The 20,872-nt window shown below is 65.5% G+C and overlaps 2 protein-coding genes across 2 annotated transcripts; both read right to left on the bottom strand.

Moving 5' to 3' along the window:
- Nucleotides 1-513: 513 nt before the first annotated feature.
- On the bottom strand, nt 514-12,531 carry PRX (periaxin). Its single transcript, XM_008251513.4, has 7 exons — nt 12,450-12,531; nt 9,851-9,894; nt 9,665-9,763; nt 9,459-9,584; nt 6,717-6,873; nt 4,887-5,083; nt 514-4,404 (listed from the first exon to the last, which is right to left on the bottom strand). Exons 4-7 carry the CDS (start codon nt 9,483-9,485, stop codon nt 676-678), a joined length of 4,110 nt encoding a protein of 1,369 aa, XP_008249735.3. The 5' UTR covers nt 9,486-9,584; nt 9,665-9,763; nt 9,851-9,894; nt 12,450-12,531; the 3' UTR covers nt 514-675.
- A 4,891-nt stretch (nt 12,532-17,422) lies between these two features.
- On the bottom strand, nt 17,423-20,041 carry SERTAD1 (SERTA domain containing 1). The gene is made up of 2 exons (XM_002723260.5): nt 19,865-20,041; nt 17,423-18,463 (listed from the first exon to the last, which is right to left on the bottom strand). The coding sequence occupies exon 2, from the start codon at nt 18,458-18,460 to the stop codon at nt 17,756-17,758; it is 705 nt and encodes a 234-aa protein (XP_002723306.1). The 5' UTR covers nt 18,461-18,463; nt 19,865-20,041; the 3' UTR covers nt 17,423-17,755.
- Between the last annotated feature and the right edge of the window lie 831 nt (nt 20,042-20,872).

Here is a 20,872-nt window from a genome sequence, read left to right as displayed (position 1 = left end):
ACGCGCACGGTCCAGGATCCGGGGAGCTGAGGCACCGCCCGGCACTGACAGGTGCTAAGGATGCTGAGACATGGCCCTAAGGCAGCAAGGGTGTGGGGCGGAGGCTCTGAACCCGTGACCCTGTGACAGGGACCAGGAGGGCCTTCCTGGGTGCGGCCACAGTGGCCAGGGCAGTCAGACCAGTCAGGCAGGAAAGGGAAGGCTGGGAGGTTCACAGGGGCCCCTCCCCAGCAGGGGACCAGTGGAGAGCAGTCGTCCTGGGGGGAGTGGGTCCTCAGGACAGGCAGCATCCACCCCCACCCCAGCAGAGGGGTCCCCTGGCGATGCCCTCCTCCCCTCAAAGGCCCCTGAGAACTGTGCAGGCCTCGTGGGGCCCCTCCCACTGGGCGGAGCCTCTTCTCACACCCAGGCTTCACCCCAGACTGGGCTCCAGTGCATCCCAGAACCTCCTCTCTGGGGACTCCTTTTTCTGAACCTCCCCCCGACACACACACAGGAGACAGCACACGTGGCTACCTCAGATTATTTATTCACATGGCCTGGCACCTGCCAGAGCCTCTGCCGGCTCCGCGGCCCCCCTCCCTCCGTCTCAGGGTTAGTGCTAGTTATCCACACACAAATGGGGTGGGCGGCCCGGAACGCAGGCGGCAGGCGCGGCCCGATCTGCCCAGAACTTCAGACGGCAGCAGCCTGAGCCCCCTCCAGCCTGGTGGGGCCTGGAGCCCCTGCCTCTGAAAACCCCACGCTGGGCAGCCGGACCCTGAAGCCACCCTCATCCCTGTCCCCACTCCCGCTCCTGGCCTTGGGGCTTAGGGACACCCTGGGGAAGCGAAACTTGGGTGACTTCTCCCCGACAGGGGACTTGGATGCTGCCTCCCCATCCTGTCCCCTAGGGGTCCTAGGTGGGGCCGCCAGGCCCACTCGGGGCAAGCGGACCCTGCCCCGGCCCCTGCGACCAGAGGCACCTTCCCCATCACCCTCCTCTTGCTCCTCCTCGGGGCTGGGCGAGCCCTCCGTGGCGGCTGTCTCACTGTGGCCGAAGCCCACGCGGGGCAGCCTGAGCTTGGGGCTCTTGGCCTTCTCGCCCTCCTCCCCGCCCTCCCTGGCCTTCGCCAGGCCAAACCTGGGCAGCCGCACCTTGAGCTTGTGCCCTGCATCCCCCTCCCCGTCTGCCACCTGGTACTCGGCGTGGCTGCCCACGGCCGGTGGCGAGAGTTCCACATCGGGCAGCGAGAGGTGGAAGGTGCGCTCGGCCCCTGGGGCCTGGTCCTCGGCCCTGGCTCCTGCTCCCGGGGTGGACGACTTCAGCCCCAGGCCACCCTCGCCGGTGGCTGCCTCGGCCGCCTGCACCTCATGGCCCAGCCCCACGTCCAGCTCGAGCTGCGGCACGGTCACGGTGGGCATCTTGAAGACGCCCTCACCCACCAGCAGCTCCCCACCAGCCGCCTGGGTGCCAGGGAGTACCAGGCTCACTTGAGGCACCTGGATCTTATGGCCTACTGTGCCCTGGGCTGAAGGGGCTGTACCCTCGGCCTGAGCCTCCCCAAAGTTGGTCAGCTCAACCTGGGGCAGCGAGATGCCCAGTGGGGGCCTCCTCGGCTCCCCCTCATGGCCTTCAGTGACCACCTGCTTGGTCGTGGTCACAGACATTCCAGGGACAGCCACTGCCCCTTCTGTCCCTGCTGCCTCCTGGGCCCCCAGGGTGACCAGCTCCACCTCAGGGATCTTGAGCTGCCCAGCAATGGACTCTGGCTTTTCCCCGGGGCCACCACGCCCACCCTGGGCTTCGGCCTCCTTGCCTCGAGCCAGCCCGAAGGATGGCATCCTCAGCCTGGGCACCTTCACCTTCCCGTCCCAGCCCCAGCCCTTGGCCTCCAGGTCCACCACGCCCGGCGCTAGTTCTCCTGCCTCGGTGTCCCGGCCTCTCACCCCAAACTTGGGCAGAGCAAACCTGGACCCTTTGAGCTTGCCGTCAGCCCCTGCCACCTCCACCTTGCTCTCTGGCGGTCGGCCGTCCAGGCCGAGCTGCGGGATGGACAGATCGAGGGCGGGCAGCAGGCCTGCCTCGCCGGCACCTTTGGCCTCAGCCTCGGTGCCCGCCCGAGCCTTGGGGAGGGAGATGGCGAACTTGGACACTTTCAGCTTGGAGGCGCGCCCCGCCCCCTCAGCCTCCACCTTGGCCACCTTTGGCCCCGAGAGTCCAAACTTGGGCAGGGAGAACCTGGAGGAGGGCTTGGCTTTCATCTCCATCGCCTCTGGACGCCCTTCCTCAGCCTCGGCCACGGGCAGCTGCGGGGCAACAAGCTCCACAGAGGGCACCCGGAAGCCCGCCTCGCCGACCACCCTGGCGCCCTCTGGCTGCTCGGCTTGGGGAGGCGCCTTCAGGCTGAGGGCCCCCGGCAGGTCCAGCTCCACCGAGGGCAGAGTGAGCGAGGGGGCACCCGCACGAGCCTCTCCGCCCACCTCCGGCTGCAGACAGGGCAGCCCCAGCAGCGGCCCTGAAAGCCGGGCACCTGCCTCGGCCGGCTTCCCTCGCGTCGGGGACTCTGCCCTCCCCAGCTTGGGCATCCGGAAGCCAGATTCCATCCCTTCTGCCTGCTCTGGCCTGGCAGCTTTCAGCTGCACCCCTGGGGCCTGGGGCAGCTCCACCTGTGGGGGCTGTGGAAGACACACCTCCGGGACGGCCACCTCGGGCACCTTGGGGAGCTTCATCTCTGACACCTTCGGCAGCTGTACTTCCGGGAGGCGCACCTCGGGCACGGCTACCTCGGGCACCTTGGGGAGCTTCATCTCTGGAAGTTTCATTTCCGGAACCTTTGGCAGCTGCACCTCTGGGAGGTGCAGGTCAGGCACGGCCACCTCGGGCATCTTGGGGAGCTTCATCTCTGACACCTTCGGCAGCTGCACCTCCGGGAGGCGCACCTCGGGCACGGCCACCTCGGGCACCTTGGGGAGCTTCATCTCTGACACCTTCGGCAGCTGCACCTCCGGGAGGCGCACCTCAGGCACGGCCACCTCGGGCACCTTGGGGAGCTTCATCTCTGACACCTTTGGCAGCTGCACTTCCGGGAGGCGCACCTCGGGCACGGCCACCTCGGGCACCTTGGGGAGTTTCATTTCTGGAAGTTTCATTTCTGGAACTTTCGGCAACTGCACTTCCGGGAGGCGCACCTCGGGCACGGCCACCTCGGGCACCTTGGGGAGCTTCATCTCTGACACCTTCGGCAGCTGCACCTCCGGGAGGCGCACCTCGGGCACGGCCACCTCGGGCACCTTGGGGAGTTTCATTTCTGGAAGTTTCATTTCTGGAACTTTCGGCAACTGCACTTCCGGGAGGCGCACCTCGGGCACGGCCACCTCGGGCACCTTGGGGAGCTTCATCTCTGACACCTTTGGCAGCTGCACCTCCGGGAGGCGCACCTCGGGCACGGCCACCTCGGGCACCTTGGGGAGCTTCATTTCAGGCGCCTTGGGCACCTTGACCTCGGGCCCCGACACCCCGATGCCGAGGGTGGGCATCTTGAGGGTGGGCAGCTTCAGCTTGCTTTCGACGGCGGCTTCAGGAGCAGCAGCCCGGGGTTCCAGGAGGGAAAGCCCAAAGGTGGGCATTCGAAGTCTGGGCCCCTTCGCCTTGGCCTCCGGGCTGCCCTTAGCCACCTTGGCCTCGGCCACGTCCTTCGCTCGAGCCCCAAAGCGGGGGAAACTGAGGCGGGGCATCTTCAGGGCCACCTCAGGCGGCTCTCCCCGGGCCTCCACCTCTGCACCTGGCAAGGCCAGGTCCACACCCACAGCAGGTGCCGCCACATCCAAGGTGGGCATGGTCACTGCTGCAACCCCTTCCCGGGCCTCCAGGCAAGGAAGTGTGGGCAGAGTGGGCAGGGAGGGCAAGGTGGGCAGCTCCACCTGGGGGACCTGGAGCCCCACAGCCGGAGGCTCCACAGCAGGTGCAGCTGGGGCTCCCAGGCCAAGGGTTGGCAGGAGGGCAAAGCCGCTGGCTGCCTCTGCTGAGGGGGCCGCTTTGGGAGCTGGGACCTGCGGGACGCCCACCTCAGCACCTGGCAGCCGGGGCCCAACCAGCTCCACCTGGGGGGCCGTGAAGCGGGCTCCTGCTGCCCCCTCAGCCTCCACCTTGGCCTTCCTGGGTGGGGGAGCCGCGGCAGCCAGCCGGGCTGCCTGGGCCTCTTGGGCCACTTCGCGCACGCGCAGCCGTGGCAGCTGGAGGCGCCGGCGCGTTGGGGCGGCTGGGGCGGGACCCTCCACAGCCTCGGCTTGGACACCACGGCGCACACGGGAGAACTTGGGAAAGGAGAACTCGACGTCAACGGGGGCCAGGTCTGCAGGGGCCCTAAGGGCCCCGGGGATCACCATCTTCTTCTTCTTCACAGGGGACAGGGTCTGGATGTTCTGGGGAGAGAGGAGAGAGGCCGGGAGTGGACGGGCGCCGACCCACCTGGCGCGGTACCAGGCTGCACCTGCGTCGGCTCGACATCCCGCCTCCCGCCTGCCATTGTGCCAGCACTGCGCGGGAAGGCAGAGACGCGTGGAGCCTCGCAGCTCCCCAGCACCCAGGCCCAGCAACGGGGAATAACTTCCCCAGGGCCACTTGGCAGTAGCCAAGCAGCACCTGGCCTCCCTGGTCCCGGTTTCCTGGCAAAGCCCTCAGTGCTAGGGATGGTGCCTCTCCCAGGGGGATGAGGGCCCTGGTATGTGGGGCGAGTGGGTTTCCCTCCCCAGGGAGGAATTCAGGGGGCAGAGGATGGGATTAGCACTGGTTAGTGACAAGACAGAGGGCGAGGCTGGCCCCTGGTGGCAGGGAGTGGGGCTCACGGCGCAGACACCGGCTCACCGGGACCATCCAGGGCCGGGGCCGGGCTAAGCACGCGTACCAGCTTGGCCACCTTGGCCCGCGGGCCCTTCATCTCGTAGCCGGCCACGGTGCCGGGCCGCAGCGCCAGGTCCCCGGTGGGCACGGTGCGCTTCAGGCAGAAGGAGACCTTGTAAGGTTCGGCACATTGGAGCAGGCGCAGTGCGTCCTCATACTTGACATTCTCAAAGAACACGCGGGCGCTCAGCAGCTGGTCCCCTGCGGGCGAGGGGGAGGGGCAGGCGGTGGGCATCTTTCTCCAGAGCGCGCATCCCAGCGTCCCCACAAGTGGGGACGGGCAGCTCCATTCTCGGGGTCAACACTCCCTGCATGTTGGCCATGTGCAGCCGGCAAAGTCGCCATCTGTGACGCCAGCATCCCACATCTGAGCGCCTGTTTCAGTCCAGGCTGCTCCGCTACCCATGTAGCTGACTCCCTGCTAACGTGCGCCTGGGAAAGCAGCAGAAGATGGCCCGAGTGCTTGGGCCCCTGCCACCGACGTGGGAGACTCGGATGGAGTGTCCAGCTCCCAGCTTCAGCTTGGTCCAACCCAGAGTGCCTGAAGGAGACGGAAGATCTCTTTCTCCCCCTGTCTCTTTCTCTTTCTGTCACTACGCCTTTCAAATAAACAGATAAAATCTCTCTTTTTAATTCCCCGGATGCTTCCTTGACGGCTGTCTTCATCACATCTCATATGCTGTCCTGAAGTCTCTGCCGCCAAAGTCTGTCCAGAATCCACATCCTTCTTGTCACCTCCAAGGCCAGTCCCGAGCGTCATTTTGTGGGGCCATCACCGTGGCCACTTTGTGGGTCTCTGACCCAGCCCCAACCCCTGCAGTCCACCACTAACCCAGCAGCCCTCCCAGAACAAAACCCCAAGCCCTCAGCACTGCCGTTAGAGTCCTGGAGAAGTCGCCCTTCCTCCTGCTTCCCCCTCCTGGTCACTAGCGACTACACCGCCAGTGGCTTCCTCGCTGGGCGCCCAGGCCTGCCGGAGCCTCTTCCTGAGGTCCACACAGCCTGCTCCCTTATCTCCTGCAGCCCACGCTCCTGGGGCTGGAGCACCTATGCCTTTCTTACTCGTCACCTGACTTACTTTGTTTAAACCTCTCTCTCTCTCCCCACCAGAATGTAACCAAAAGCGCGGGGACTGGTGTCTGTTTTGTTGGCTGCTGTAGCCCAAGCACCAACGATAACGTCTAAAAGAGAAGGCGCTTAATAAATACTGGCTGCAGGAATAAATCGCATCAGCTTCATCACTTACTAAAGCTCCCCTCTCCAATCCTGCGCCAACCACAAAAGCAGCAACTTAGCACTCAACATAGGGCTCGCTCTGTGCCCTCAAGCTATGCACTGCTTTCAAATACTGACTCATGTAATCTACATAATAACCCCACGAGGTCAGGACCAGAGTTCTTCCCACTTTAGAGAGGAAACTGAGGCACTGGAGCTAGAAAACGGGGGATCTCGGGGTGCAAGCCAGGCAATCACCCTCCAGAGCGCGCTCCAGCCTGAGCGCCAACAAAGCCCCGCCCCCAGCCTGCCCCAAGCCTTCAGGCCGCCGGCCACGCCCACACACACCCGTCCGCTCCCCTCCGGGCCGACGACAGATCCCAGGCCCCGCCCCCGTTACCAGGCCCCGCCTCCATCCCGCCCCCACGCCGTCCGGCCCCCCGGCCACGCCCACACACCCCCTTCCGGCCCCGCCCCACTCCGGGCCGCGGCAGTCCTTGGCCCCGCCCCCAGCCCGCTCCCTGCCTTCCGGCCGCAGGCCACGCCCACACACACCCGCCCGCTCCCGCCTCACTCCGCCCCCGTGGCTCGGCCCCGCCCCCAGCCCGGCCCCGCCCACCTTCCTGCAGGCTGAGGCTCCTGGCGGCCGGGGAGTCCGCGCGCAGGTCGCGGACGAAGATTCCTTCTTTGCCGCCTCCCGCGACGTTGATGCCGCTGACTCCGGTCTGCGCCTCTGTCTCCACAATGATCTCCACCAGCTCCGCCCGCCTCAGCTCCTGCGGGGGGCAGCGACAGGTCGCCACAGGGCGCCGGGGCCGGGCCTCCCCCCGAGCCCGCCATCGCGCTGAAAAGCGGCTCTTCAACGGGCCCTCGAGGCACGTGCCCCTCGGCACGGCCCAGGCCAGGCGTCGGGACCCGCGCCTCCGGCATCTCGCCTGGAGCAGCAAGGCAGAGCCCCCGAGGCTGCCGCGGGAAGGGCGGGGCTGAGGGTGTAGGGGGAGGGGCGCGGTAGAGGGAATCTCGGTTTGAGTGGCCCCGGGGGCGGGGCCGGGGCGGTGGGCGGGGCGGCCCGGGGGGTGGGGCCCCGTGGAGTATAGGAGAACCAGAAGAGTGCTGGTTCTTTAAGGGGCCGGGCATAGGAAACGGGCGTGGAGGGAGTTTATAGCAGTGACTCCGGAGCTGGGGCAAAGACCCAAATTCCAAGGGCAGGACAAGGGGCGAGGTTGAGGATGGACTCTAGGAATGGGCTCAGGTGGTGCGCCTCCCTGCAGGCTGGAATGTGTGTGAGACTGGGTGCTGTGTTGTGGGCTCTGTGACCCCAAGACCTGCATAACGCCCACAAGAGAGGGAATCCAGTGGCAGGGGGTGCATGGGTCGCGGGTGGTAGCGTTCCTGGCATTTGCTGTAGGTGGTGCAGGCTGGCCTTGGCCTTGGCCCAGCAGCACCCTGTGGGACTCACAATGGACTTCCCAGAAGGGGCAGTGGGAAACCCAGGCCCTTCTGTCTAGGGGTCCGGTGTGCTAGGTGTCTCCAGCAAGGGCCCATGACCCTTGCTGTAAAGTGCGTAACGCTGGAAGGAGTCTCTGACTGTGACCTACGACCTGAAGCAGCAGACAACTCAGGGGCAGCTGCAGTGGGGAGGGCGCAGAGGCCAGCACGGTGACCTGAGCCCAGGGCTTGACCGGGGAATGGCAGATGCCCCACCCCCAGCAGTGGCTCCACGGGACTGGGGCCTGAGACCGTCTGGCACGCCTGCATCCCGTCTCAGCGCCTGGGCTCACGTCCCAGCCCAGTTTCCCATCCCAGCTTCCTGCTAACGGGGACAGCAGTGATGGCTCACGTACCCAGGTCCCTGCCACTCGAGGGGGAGACCCTGATTAAACAGCCAGCTCCCGGCTTTGGCTTGGCCCCAGCCCTGGCCGTTGTGGGCATCGGCAGAGTGAATCCGTGGATGGAGATCTCTCCTGTGTGCCTGCCTCTCTGCCTTTCAAGTAAATGAAAATAAACAGATGTTTATAAAGAAGAGCTGTGGTAAGGGCTGCAGGGCCGGCATGGCGTCCTCTGTCACCCTTGGCTGAGGCCCTGGGTTGAGCCTGAGCAGTCAGAGCAGGACAGGAAGCAGCTGGCCTGACGCCACACAGCGAGGTGACCTGGCAGGTCCATGACCCCAGCATCCGAGGGCCGTCCTGCGGGTGGGCGGTGACCTTGTGCTCCCCCGGCCCTTGTCTGCCACCACCACCCTCAGCGTGGCTCCTGTAAAATCGGGCACCTGGTGTGCCTGGACAGCCAGTGCCAGTGCTGTCCCCACAGCAGTGACAGCCCCCTCGGGGCCAGGCTCAGCACTGGCCCAAGTGTGGGTCCGCAGAGCCCTCCAAGGCGGCGACCATGGAGGCCGGAGCCCCAGAGCGGGGAGCCCACCTGCCCAGGGCTGCGCGGCAGGAGGCCGGCTGGGGGTCTCAGCGCGTGTCCTGAGCCCCTGCACTACACTGCCTGCCCTTCCTGCTGAGGGCTCCTGCTGTGCTTTCTTGAGCTCATTTTAAGACTCATATTCATCTATTTGAAAGGCAGAGCGAGGCCGGCGCCGCGGCTCACTAGGCTAATCCTCCGCCTTGCGGCGCCGGCACACCGGGTTCTAGTCCAGGTCGGGGCGCCGGATTCTGTCCCGGTTGCCCCTCTTCCAGGCCAGCTCTCTGCTGTGGCCAGGGAGTGCAGTGGAGGATGGCCCAGGTCCTTGGGCCCTGTACCCCATGGGAGACCAGGAGAAGCACCTGGCTCCTGCCATCGGATCAGCGCGGTGCGCCGGCCGCGGCGGCCATTGGAGGGTGAACCAACAGCAAAAAGGAAGACCTTTCTCTCTGTCTCTCTCTCTCATTGTCCACTCTGCCTGTCAAAAAAAAAAAAAAAAGAAAAAAAAAAAAGAAAGAAAAGAAAAAGAAAGGCAGAGCGAGACAGAAGCAGAGATCTTCCACCTGCTGGTTCACTCCTCAAACGGCCTCAGTAGCCAGGCCAGACCCGGAAACCATGAACTCCTTCCTAGTCTCCCACGTGGTGGCCACTTGGGCCACCCTGCGCCGCCTTCCCAGGGAGCTGAAGCAGAAGCGGAGGAGGCAGCAGCACCAAGCACCGGCCCCTCGTTAGCTCCTGTTAATTCCACTCCTCGCTGCTCCGGTGCGTCGGCTGTCTTGAGCCCATCCGTGCCAGACGCCGTGCGGAGCACTTTACCTGTTCGTCCCGGCCCCGCACAGCGACCCACGAAGTAGGGCCTGCTGCTCCTACCATTCTACGGACAAGGGGACTGGGCGCCGAGAGGCCAGGAAGTGCGCCCTTGCTGCCCTGGCCGGGCCTCCGGCAGGCCGCTCACCTCAGCACTCCGGCTCCTGGCCTCCATGGCGCCGCTGGCAGTCACCGGGGCCCCCGGCTCCTGCTTCCTTTGCCCCTTCTGCTGTAAGACCAGCTTCAGCTCTGCATGGAGCAGCTGCCTCTGAGCCTGCGGGGTGGGGATGGAGGTTGAGGCCTGGAGGGGGTGGGTGTCCGCGCCCCCCACCCGGCTGCCCGCTGTCCTCTCACCGCCACCCGAGCACAGGTGCTCCCTCCTAGCAGGAGCCCAGCCGGAGGGGCCGCGCAGCTCTCCGCAGGTCTCGCGCCCTTCCGCGGGGGTCTCGCTGCCTGCCGGGGAGAAACCGAGGGTGAGGCTCCAGGCCGGGCGGAGGGGTGGAGGGGCACGTGGCGCGTGGCACCAGCCGGGGCTCTCACCTGGGGGTCACCTCGGGCTCTTTGTGCCTCCTGGGTCCGGGGCTCTAGGAGAACGACATGAGCCAAGTTCACTATGAAACAATCAGAACCACTCCCCAGTCCCCTGCCCGCTGCCTGCCTCGGGTAGACGAAGAGCACCGAGCCCACAGGGCTGTCGGGAGGATTTAGTGTGGGAATGAGTGTAAGGGGCTGTCCGAGCACCTGCTCTTCTGCTTCTATCACCGAGAATTTCCCATGAACCTGGCCTTGGGACGAGTGCCCCCCAGGGGCCGCAGGTTGCACATGGACCTCAGAATGGCCTTGTGAAGTCAGGACTCACTGAGCCCATTGCGCAGATGACACCTGAGGCCAGGGGAAGGGGAGTCATCTGCCCAGGTGACAGAGGGCCAAGCCAGCCCTCAAACTTGACCGAAGTCCAGCTCCTGATAAGGGGGTATGGAGAAGTTATTGTTTGCTCCGGGCCCTCAGAGAGGCCCAAAGAACTTGCTTAGGAAGCAGAGCTGAGACATACAGGCAGCCCCCTGCCAGGCCCTTCGGGGGAGGGGTTGTGGATGTGGCTCCCCAGCCCCCCCCCTGCCCGGCCCAGACTCTAGGCCAGGCCCTCAGCCCCCACCTGGCATGCCACGCCGCCGCCCCCTTGTGCAGGGAAAGGTCAGGCCTCACGCGGCGCATTCCCTTGCGCCCGCTCGCATTCCGCCCCTGCCCACCCACCCGCGGCCACACAATGGCCCTTCATATCCCGCCACGGGCCCGGGCTGGGGGCACGCCGACCCCCTCCAGCATCGCAGGGCTCCCCTCTGGATCTCCAGGAGTCCTGGTCTCCATCTCCTTCCCCTGAGACCCTGGCCTCGACCTCTCCCAGGCTGACTCCTGTGTCTGAGCCTGGCGCAGATCGGCCTCAAAATCACCCTAAATCACCCTGGGATGTGGGGGCAGGAACCAAGGCTGGGGGGGGGGGGTGGTGTAAGTGCTCTGTCCAGGGTCCTTCAGCCTTAACCGGCACGGGTGGTGGCTCTGACCCTGGGAGCCCCAACTGCACAACAGCTGAAGCAGGAGCTAGGCTGGGCTGGAGGCCACGGTCATGGACACCAGGAGGGACCTCGCTGGTGCTAGGCCTGGCAGACTTGTGTCCCAGGGCCTCCGTTTTGCCAGAGTCAATGAGAGTTAAGAGAAAGGCCGTCACGGTGACACACAGTGGGGACAGGAGCTGACCCCGGGCGGAAAAGCCAAGTCTGAGTCCCAGAACCCTGGCTTGCTACACGGAGGGTGGGAGAAGCCGGAGCCTGGTAGGGGGCACTGGGGACAGCAGGGAGCGTCTCCTGGGCCCCAGGCTCCAGGCCCAGGCAGTGCAGATGGCACCCAGGGCCTGGCACGGGAAGCCCGGAGGCAGGGGCAGGACGGTGCCCTCCTTCCGTGTCCCTGCCTGGGACAGCCGCCCAGCCCAGGTTATATTTAGCCCAGCTGTGCCCTTCCTGAGCCATGCACCCAGCTCCTGGGGAGGGGGAAGGGCGGCTTCGGAAGGAAACCCCCCACCCCGGGCACTCCCTGTTCCCAGCTGTGCCCGTCCCAGCAGGCAGCGGAAGGAGGGCTGGGGGTGCTCCCAGGGGTCCTGACCTGGGGGGGGGGGCGGATCAGCCCCTGCCCTGCTACCTGCCTGAGCTTCCAGAATCCTCCGAGTCCCTGTTTGCCTGGACTCAGGAGCTTAGGTGCGACTCAGCCGCCCATCCGAGGGGTGACTCATGCCCTTCCAAGTGGCCGGGAGCCCGGGCTTGTCATTTGGGCCCCAGACCGAACCAGGACCTGCTGAGGCCCTCTCCTTTGGTGGCTGCTGCCAGCCCACCCAGAGCCCGGACTTCCCCTACTTCCAGTTAGCAACGGCCCCTGGACATGCTCCGAGGCCACATCGTGGGATGGGGGGTGGGGGGTGTTAGGGTGGTGGCCCCTGGCTGCCTCAGTCCCTGCTCCAGCGCTTCCCAGGTGTGAGTACTTGGGCAAGGGTCCTTCACTCCTGGGGCCTCACTTTCTCCATCTGTGAAATGGAGCCATCAGAGGCGCTTTGGGAATGTGTGAGACAACAGTAGCACCTAGGGCATCGCCCATACACCCAGCACGTGCTCCATTCATGCAGACTGGTCCCTAACAGCACGAGGGAAAGTGGGGCTGCGGGGCCCTCAGTGTCTCACACGCAGCCCTTGCTCCCCAACGGTCCCCACTCATCCCCCAGCCAAAGGGGCACTCTGAGCAAGCGACAAAATACAGCTCAGGCACCAGCACTCCCCCCACCCCAGAAGCCAGGAAGCCTGGCCTATGCACAGTATCCTACACCAGCAATGTACTCTCCTGCCAGTCCTGTGAGGTGACTTCCATCAGCCCACTTTAGAGATAGGAAAGTAGAGGCACAGACAGTCCAGTCTGGACCAGGGCAGCACAGCCAGAAAGAGGGGGTTGGCTCCAAAGTCGGTGCCTTTAGCTCCTCTATTACTCTGCCCCCCCCCCGGGCCCCGGGCCCCCTCCCAGCACCTCGCAGGACCCTGGACAGGTCTCATTCCAGCAGCTTCTCAGCCTGGCCAGAGAGGAGACCTGAGGGCTGATCCCTTACCGCTGGGCCTCCAGACACCTCGAGAGCTCCCGGGTCCGTCTGCTCAGCCCGGCCCAAGGCTGGGGGGGAAAAGGAATGGGGAGGGGGAGGAGGGGAGACCCCAGCCATTGGCTGCCGACAGATGACGTCATGAGAGGGTGGGTGGTGGGGAAACAAACATCCCCTTCTCCCATCCGCAAGGGCGTGGGGGCCACGAGGCCGCCTCTGCCCTGCTGGGCCGCGACCTCCACCCCACTTCTTGCTTCAGGGGTCTCCCGTTGCCACCCCCACCTGGAGACTCAGCCCCCACTCTGAGTCCCCAGACCCGGACACGGCCCCAGTGCTTCCTGGAGCCCCCAGGAGAAACCCCTCCCCCCACTTCCCTCTGTCCACCTGGGTTTAGATGCCAGCTCAGCCACTCCCGCCCCAGGGACCTTGGGCAAATCACAGTTGTTCTCTGGGTCTCAGTTTGTCCATCTCCAAAATGGGAGTAGCCAGACTGCCTGAACCTCACGACCCCTTGTTTGTGGGGCTGGGCGTGGGGGGCCCCGTTTCTCTGTTTAGTGGGGCTGTCATCTGTGGGGGCTCTTGCGCAGCTCCAGCTCCATGGCTGCAGGGCGGTGGGGCCGGCCCATTTCTCCTGAGCCCTGGAGACCCCTCCGCATCCCTCATGCCCTCCACCCCATAACCAAGGTGCTCAGACAGGCAGACTCATCTCCCAGAGATACCCCAGCTGGTTATCCACAGCAGCCCGACTGAGCCTGGACCTGCCCAAGTCCCCAGGGCCACCAGGCCTCCCCTGACCAGCCCCTGGCCCGGCCCCCAGCCTGCCCTGACTCACCAGACCCCGGGGGGCGGCACAGGGAGCACAGGTACCCCCACATGCCCTGCACACCCACCCGGCCGCTGCCTCCCACGCCGGCGGCTCTCTGAGCCGGGGCCTGGGGCTGCGCTGGGGTGGGGCCGGGAGATTACCCCCGAAGCTCGCGTCAGCAGCTTCTGCCCCATTGTCCAGCCGGGCGCAAACACCGGGCCTTCACCCTGGCGGCCCCCTGGCCCCTCACACCAGCTCAGGGGCCCCTCTGGGGACCCGACCCCCCACCCCATGCAGAGGGCACAGGGGACCAGGAGCAGGAGAGCAGGAGCCTGGAATGCTGGGGGCCTTCCCTCCTTTCTCTCTGAAATGCCCCCTGCCCACTCCTGGGCACCGGCGAAGGCAGGAATGTGCTGAGCTCGGGGAAATGGCCTCCAGGGCTGGCAGCCGCCAGGGGCTGGGGTGTGGCCGGAAGCCAGGCAGCACCCTGCTCCCAGGACCACTGCAGCCTCGGACTCCCGCCCGATGCGCCCGCACGGTCACTTGTTCATTTCCTGTCAACAAGCACTGCAAAGCCCTTGCAGCAGCAGGTTCCACGCGGGCAGGGCATCCACCCAGGGGGCCGGCTCGGGAAGGAATCCTGCAGGAAGTGACATCTGAAGTCAAACGGGAAGGTACCGGAGGAGGTGCAGAAGGGGCCCAAAGGGCCAGGGGGAAGCCGGGGAGCCCACAGTCCCGGGGGTGAGGGTTGGGACGGGCGAAATCACAGCCCCAGGCCTAGGAAGAGCGGTCAGGGAGGGCTTCCCTGAGGCGGCGGCGGCCACGAGCTGACAGCTGAAGGGATACACAGGAGTCAGTGCGAAGCCACGGGTGGCAAATGAACAGGAGTGCGTTTCAGGCAGAGGGGGCAGCGTGAGGGAGAAGCGGAGTGGGGGGCAGCGGTCAGCGGGTCACCAGGGCGACAGGGACGTCGCACGGAGGGGCCTGGGTTCTGTGGAAGGGACGAAGTCGAGCTACACCTGTGAGCCTGTAAAACTGGGAGGCGGCTGAGCCCCAGGGCTGGCTGGCAGAGGTCAGAGGTCAGAGGTCAGAGGGCCAGCCCCACCCCCGTGAAGTGAGATGCTGGTTGTTGGTTTTCCCAGACGGCCTGGAGCAGCTCCCCTTCCCAGTCTGCACTGCGGTTGGTTTGGGTCCTGAGCGCTGGGTCTCTCCGTCCATCTTGCTTTCCTTCACACCAGGGGGTGTGGCCACGGGAAGCGGAGTTCAGGGGGTGGCACCAGTGTCCCGGTTCCAGCCAAGGCCACCTCAGTAAACACAGGACATCCTGTGGGGCCAGGGCAGGAGGCGAGGGCTGCTCCTGGGGGACCACCCTCTCCCACCCCAGCCCGCCCAGCCCAGCCGAGCCACAGCGACAGTGCCCCCGCCCCACTCCTCGCACCCGACCGCCGAGCTCTGGAGCCAGGGGACCCACAGCTCTGGTGCCTTCCTCTGGTGTTCTCGCCAGCCCCAGAGTCAAGCCCAGACCCACTTCTCTTCCAAATGTCCACGCCACGGGGTGGGGAGTGGGAACCCATTGCCCCCCGCCTCTGGGTGTAGCCCTGAGCCTCACTCCACACCCTCCTGTGTCACAGCCTGGCTGCTCGCCCCTGGCCCCTCCCTAGGGCTGCCCCAGGCCCCGGCCTCCTGCCCCCTCTTTCCTGCCTTGGCCACCTGCCGGCCAGGACAGCAGGGGCCTTTCACTCTGTGGCTCCCTGTAGGGCCAGCATGCTCGCGAGAGCCTGGCACACCCCAGCCCCTCCGGACCCCTCAGCTCCCATCACCCACCTCACCAGCCTTCACTCCAGCCTCGGCTGGCACTCAGAGACCCCTGAAAATCTCCCAGGCTCCCTCTCCCCTTAACCCTTCCTCCCCGGCCCCCACTGCCACAGCGTCTTCAAAGTGGGTACTGTTCCTGTTCCAGTTCAGGGAGGAGGCCCTAGAGGCCCAGAGACATTAAAGTACCCAGCTGAGGCTTATGCAGCCCTGCAGGGGTGGAGCTGGAGCCCAGCCCTGGGTCAGGCCTGGCTCGCAAGAACCACCTCCTCCTTGCCACTCATCGCCTCCACTGCATCTCAGGAACATTATCCAATGTCCAGAGTGCACGGGCACCGCATACCGTAGGTGCTCAGTAAATGCCCAGGGTGGAAGGTGGGCCTTGGAGAGTGCAGGGTTCTGAGGCCCGGGTTGGGGGGAACAAGGCGGGGGTCAGAGTTTCCTTGCCCCCAAGGCCCGGCACACAGCAGGTACCCATAGATCTCTACAGAATGAGGGATGCAAACAAGGGAGCAAGGACAGCAGGTCCCGGCTCTGCCAGGTGTGTGCGTGTGTGTGTGTGAGCGGACCGCAGTCCGCCCCTCCAAAGCAGCCCAAGCTCCCCTCCGGGTTCCACGGAGGCTCTGTGAGAAGCAGCAGTGACCCCACGGGCCAGCTGCTCAGCTCGGGATCGTGTGGGCCCTGGAATCTGCAGGCTGAGTTGCTGTTGTGGCTCCTGGGTTCCAGCCTGAGGGCGGAGGCACGCAGCAGAGCCAGCGAGCACGCCCAGCCACCCCAGCTCCAAGAGGGGACTGAGTGGCAGGTCCCCAGAGGGTGCCTGAGGGCACCCAGGGAACAAGCCAGGGCCCACCTGGTGCTTTAGTGAAACAGGGAATGCCCCTTTCTCACGGCTGGCGGCCTCCATGCGCCAGGAAGCTGCCATAACGAATTTTTAAACGTAGGGTACGTGTGGGGACAGCTCTTAAACAGGAAGCCTGTGTGCGGTGCATGACCTGTGCAGCCAGCTGTACCTAGAGGCCCATCACTGGCCAAGCCGGCAGAAGGGGAAATGGGAGGGTGACTGACAGATGGGCAGGCTGTCCGCATCACAGGTTCGAGTATTCCCCTTTTGGCACTTGGAGACTTAAGAAACAGAGGCCCCGTGTGTGCGTGAGCGTGTGTGTGCTGTAAACAGAGGGTACTGCTCGCTCTGCGCAGGCGGAGTCCAGAGGAGACCCCTAGGCGGTGGCACTGCCGAGTCCCCTACTGCGCACCAGGGGGCGCTGCTGAGCCCCGCCTCGGCGGCCAGGGTCTCCGTGCCGGACGGAACCCGGTCTGAGCCCCGCCGCCCCAGGGGCTGCAGCCGCCCAGGAGCTGGGGCTAGGCGGCTGGAAGACCCGCAGGCCATGTCCAGGCCTTTCCCCGGCCCGCCTCGCCACTTCCAGAAATGGGCACAACTTCCTCCGCTCCTCCAGGAAGCTCTGTTCCGCCCGCCCCTTCCCGGCCCGAGGGGCCGGCGCGGAGCTGCCCGCCTCCCCCAGACCCGCCCCAGCCGCAGCTTCCGGCCCGAGGGGAGGCCCCGGGGCCCCAGAGCTGGGCGTCCCCTGGTCCGGCGGCGCCGTCCCGCCCCACCCACCGTGGCCCGGCCGGGTGGCGCCGCCCCTTCCCCGCCAGCCCGGCCCGCCCTGCCCCCACGGCCGCCAGGAAGGACGCAGCCGGCGCCCGTGCCAGGCCTCTGAGTGTGCGGCCCCGCCCAGCGCGGCCAGGAATGCGGCTGGACGGCGGGGGCGGCCGCAGACACCCGGCGCTCCGGCCGGCCCCGGCGCCCGGGCAGGTGGCCCCAGCTCGCCGGGCCCGGGTTTCTCCTGGAGGCCCCTCCCTGCGGTCCGGGTGGCTCCATTTCAGAGCCAGCCTGCCGACTGGCCCAGCCTTTGCCCAAAGAGAGATTCGAGTGTCTAACAGTGGATTTTGATTTAGAGAACTTGCTGGTCCCTTCCTTTCTGTCACCGTTGTCCCGAAGAGCTGACTCCTAAAGCTCCCTGGAGCTCTGTCCAGCCCCCGCTCTGCGTGTTTCTTGCGGACCAGATTTGAAAGTGCCCGGGCTGTGCACCCTGGCTGAGCGCTCTGCAGAGCTGTCTAGGGCAGCAGGTGGTCCTACGCCTCAGGTCACTAAGCCTTGATTTGAAGCCCACTCCTCCTCCCTCCCATTTTCTCAATTGCCACATGGGAAGAATAACTAAGGTTAGGCAGCTCGTGGGGTTGTTTCCAGATGAAAAGAGTTAACGCATGTCAAGGTTTAGAACTATGCCTGGGACACTGCCACACTCCATAAATATTCGCCGTTATTCCCTCTCTCTCACATTAGCCCAGAGACAAAACACACAGGGCAGAGGTTTCCCGGGCTGGTTTTAATGTCAAAAACTGGTCAAAGTCTCTCCCCGCATCAGGCAAGGAGCAGCCCGGGCTGTGGCCCTGGAGAGTTCAGCCCAGCACGGGCCTGGCCGGGTCTCATTCAGGCCAGCAGACCCGGCCGCTCGTTGGCTAGGGGCCCCTACCAGGCTCCCCCACCGGCCCTGAGACAAGTAGACCGCAGTCCACCTCTCCAAAGTGGCCCAAGCCCCCCTCCGGGTTCCAGGAAAGCCAGCTGTGTCTCTCCAGGGAGCGCTGGTCCAGCCACCAGGTTCAGATCAGACTCCAGCCAAGCAGCACAGCCCCGGGGGGGTCAGCGCCCCGGCCCTGGCGGCCGCTCCAGGGCCTGCGTGCCCACCAGCACGTCCATGAGGTAGTCCAGCTCGGCCTCATCCAGCTCTGGAGCGGCTTCCTTGCCCGGTCCCCCCTCAGGAGCGGCTTTGAGGTCCTCCGGGGCCGGTGCCCAAAGTTCACTGTCATACATGGAGGTGTCGATGTCCTCAAACAGGCCCTCGAGCCCATCGTCCAGCAGACAGCCCGTGGCGGGGCCCAGCAGGTCCAAGGCACCCAGGCTGGGTGGGGTTCCCGCCAGAGGGCGGCCTGGTGGCCCCTCGTCTGCGTGGGGCTGCGGGGCCTGGCTCAAGCCCTCGATGTGGCTGAGGTCCTCCAGGAGGCTGGCCATGGAGGCTGAGAGGGCGGCGTCCGAGCTGGCCAGCAGGCTGTCGGCCACGCTGGGGGCCACGGGTGGGCTGGGCACGGGTGGCAGGGCAGCCGTGGGTGCCATGGACGCCTGGATCCGCCGCAGCGTGTTCACCACCAGCACCAGGTGCCGCAGGTCTGGCTCGCTCTGCCGCAGGCTATGGTGGAGCTTGAGCACGGAGAGGTCAAACAGCGAGCTGGAGGCCACGGCCGGGGGTGTCTGCGCCACGGCTGGGTGGCCGGGATCCAGCCACCAGGCGTCCACTCCCAGGGCTTCCTCCGCCTCCTCCCGCTTGCGCTTCAGACCCTTGCTTAGCATCGTCTGCAGGGGAGAGGGAGGCGAGTGGTTAGGGGAGCAGAGGTGAGGTTTGCATCCGGGCTCCCGCCCTGGTGGACACTTTCCTAGGCGGTGTTTAAGAGATACATGTCAGCAGCATGTCCCTCCTAACTGGTTGTAAGGATTAAATGAAATATTGAAGGGCGGGAAGAACTTACAACAGTGCCTGGTACATGGTAATCATTCTTATTAATAAGCACTCTTAATTAATAATAGCATTATTATTTACTCCTTCAATGAACCATGGCCAATATTCAACTTTTTTTTTTTTTAACCTACAGAAGCGGCTGTTTAACATGGTTTAATATTTGTGTGCCCACAAGCAAAAGAGAACGTGGACAGCCAGTGGATGCAGCGGGCTCAGCGGTGGGGCGGGAACCGGGCCCCCAGGCATGAGAAGGGTCGTCCTGGGAAGAAAGAGCCAGGGGCTGGGTGGGCCTGGACTGTGTAGGAGGCCAGAGGGGGAGGGGGCGCTGGGAGTGAGAAGCGCGCAGAAGGCCATGTAGCCCGAGGGAGTTCTGGGTTTTTGTGCTGCCGGGAGTCCTCTAGGGGGTCCGAGCAGGGAGGAGAGGGGTAGCGCGAGCCGCCCGGGCTTCCGGGAGGCCGCGCGGCTGCCCGCACGCAGCGGCCGGTGGGTGCGAAGGGCTGGGAGGGCGCGCCTCGGGACCGGCCGAGACGCTGCAGGCGCCCGCGGAAGGGAGCCGCTCGGCCGGGAGTCACTCGGGACACGGAACGGGCTCGGAGGCGGTCGGGACCCTCACTCCCCTGGAGTTCTGGACTTCGGGCCCAGCCTACTCTTTTTGGGCAGTTAGAGCGCAGGCTCCAGTCGCCCGGAGCGTGCCTGGCAAGCTCCGAAGGGTGACCCACGGACGCGGGGTCTCGGCCCCCTTCCCCGAAGACCTGGAGTCCGGAACCGCAGGAATTCAGCCCCCTCCCCCGACTCCGCCCCCGGGGCCCGGCGCCCCCTAGCGGCGCCCAGGCCGGCTCTCCCCCGGAGACTCCGGCCTCTGACCCCGGGACGCTACGCCGTCCCGCGGCCTCGCTCTGGCCCCTGCCCGCCGCCCGGGGCAGTGCAGACCCGGACCCCCGGCGGGCTGCTCGCCCCTCCCGGCCTCCACTCGCTTCCGGAAGGCAGTGGAGGCGGCTCCTCCCGAAGCGGCGGGGGCGGGTGAGTCACGCAGCCGGAGCCAGGGAGCCGGCGCCTCCGCCCCCTTCTCGGGCTGCGGCGTGATTCACCCGGCCCGGCCTGGGAGGGCGGCACGTAGAGGCCCGGGCGTCTAGATCGCCGACGGTCCTGGCACGCACCTGCCGGACCTTGGGTTCGAACCCACCAAAGCACCTGGCCGCCGGTCCCCCTTCCCTCCCCAGGCCCTTGCATTTACATACCCAGCTCACTCGCTGCCAATCAGAACGAAGAGATAACTACCCGCGGCCAATCAGGAAGCGGCGGCGGCAGCATCGCTCACTCGCTCAGCTACGGCAACCGGCGCCTAGGTCCAGAGACGCAGTTCTGAGCCCGGCTCACGACTCCGGGCTCCTGACTACCCTCGGGGACCGCCCACTCGCGTGGCGGCTCCGCCTCCGCCCCGACGATTGGCCCTGGGCGGCGATGGGTGGAGCCTGCAGGGGGCAGGCCCGCAGGATCTGAGTTTGGCTTAAGGACGCAGGCCCCCGAGGCTGCCGGAGGGAGGGAGGGGGCGAGCTGGGGCGGCTGTGTGCCCTGCCGGACGTGGCGGGTGGCAGCGGGTGCCTCTCCAAAGTGCAAGGCCCCTATACCCACCCTTGCACCTGCCAAACCGAGCCTCGTACGCAGCCAGCCACCGCAGGGGTCCCCACACCAGGCCAGGCAAGCCTGGATTCAAATCTTCGCTCACCACGGACTCCGCGTGTGTGACCATGAAGAAACGGATTTTTTGACCTCTTTAAGCTACACAAAGTCTGTTAAAAGATTTTCTTACCGACCTCTTTTTAAAGGGCATTTGAAAGGCAGAGTGACAGAAAGAGAGAGAAAGAGGTATGTGAGCAGCTGGTTCACTCCCAAGCTGGCTGCAACTTCCGGTCTGGCTGAAGTCAGGAGCCTGGACCACCATCTGGGTCTCCCGCGCGGGTGTCAGGGGCCCACGCACTTGGCCAGTCTGCTGCTGCTTTCCCAGGCCTGTGGGCAGGGAGCAGGATCTGAGCCCTTATATAGGATGGACTTCCGGCCCAACGCAGGCCCCTTGCCCACCTCTTGGGAGTTAGAAAACTATAAGATGGTCATTAGATGAGCATTATACTGGGCTCAGCCAATGCTGGACAGCTGGCCTTAGTTGTGGTCAGAGGTGGGAGTGAGATGGGGCTCCATTCCCTCAGTAGATCTGACCTTGGACAAGGATTTTAATCCCTTGGGGTCTC

This window comes from Oryctolagus cuniculus, chromosome 18 (genome assembly GCF_964237555.1).
Source record: "Oryctolagus cuniculus chromosome 18, mOryCun1.1, whole genome shotgun sequence".
NCBI classification, from domain to species: Eukaryota; Metazoa; Chordata; class Mammalia; order Lagomorpha; family Leporidae; genus Oryctolagus; species Oryctolagus cuniculus.
The sequence above is the reverse complement of the archived record's forward strand: the minus strand, read 5'-3'. Positions and strand labels throughout refer to the sequence as shown.

Coding starts and splice junctions, on each gene's coding strand:
- PRX (XM_008251513.4), bottom strand. CDS start 9,485: ATGGAGGCCAGGAGCCGGAGTGCTGAG. Junction 6,874..9,458: donor CCAGGAGCCGGAGTGCTGAG/GTGAGCGGCCTG, acceptor TGCCCCCCGCAG/GAGCTGAGGCGGGCGGAGCT. Junction 5,084..6,716: donor GAGCCTCAGCCTGCAGGAAG/GTGGGCGGGGCC, acceptor CCTCGCCCGCAG/GGGACCAGCTGCTGAGCGCC.
- SERTAD1 (XM_002723260.5), bottom strand. CDS start 18,460: ATGCTAAGCAAGGGTCTGAAGCGCAAGCGGGAGGAGGCGGAGGAAGCC.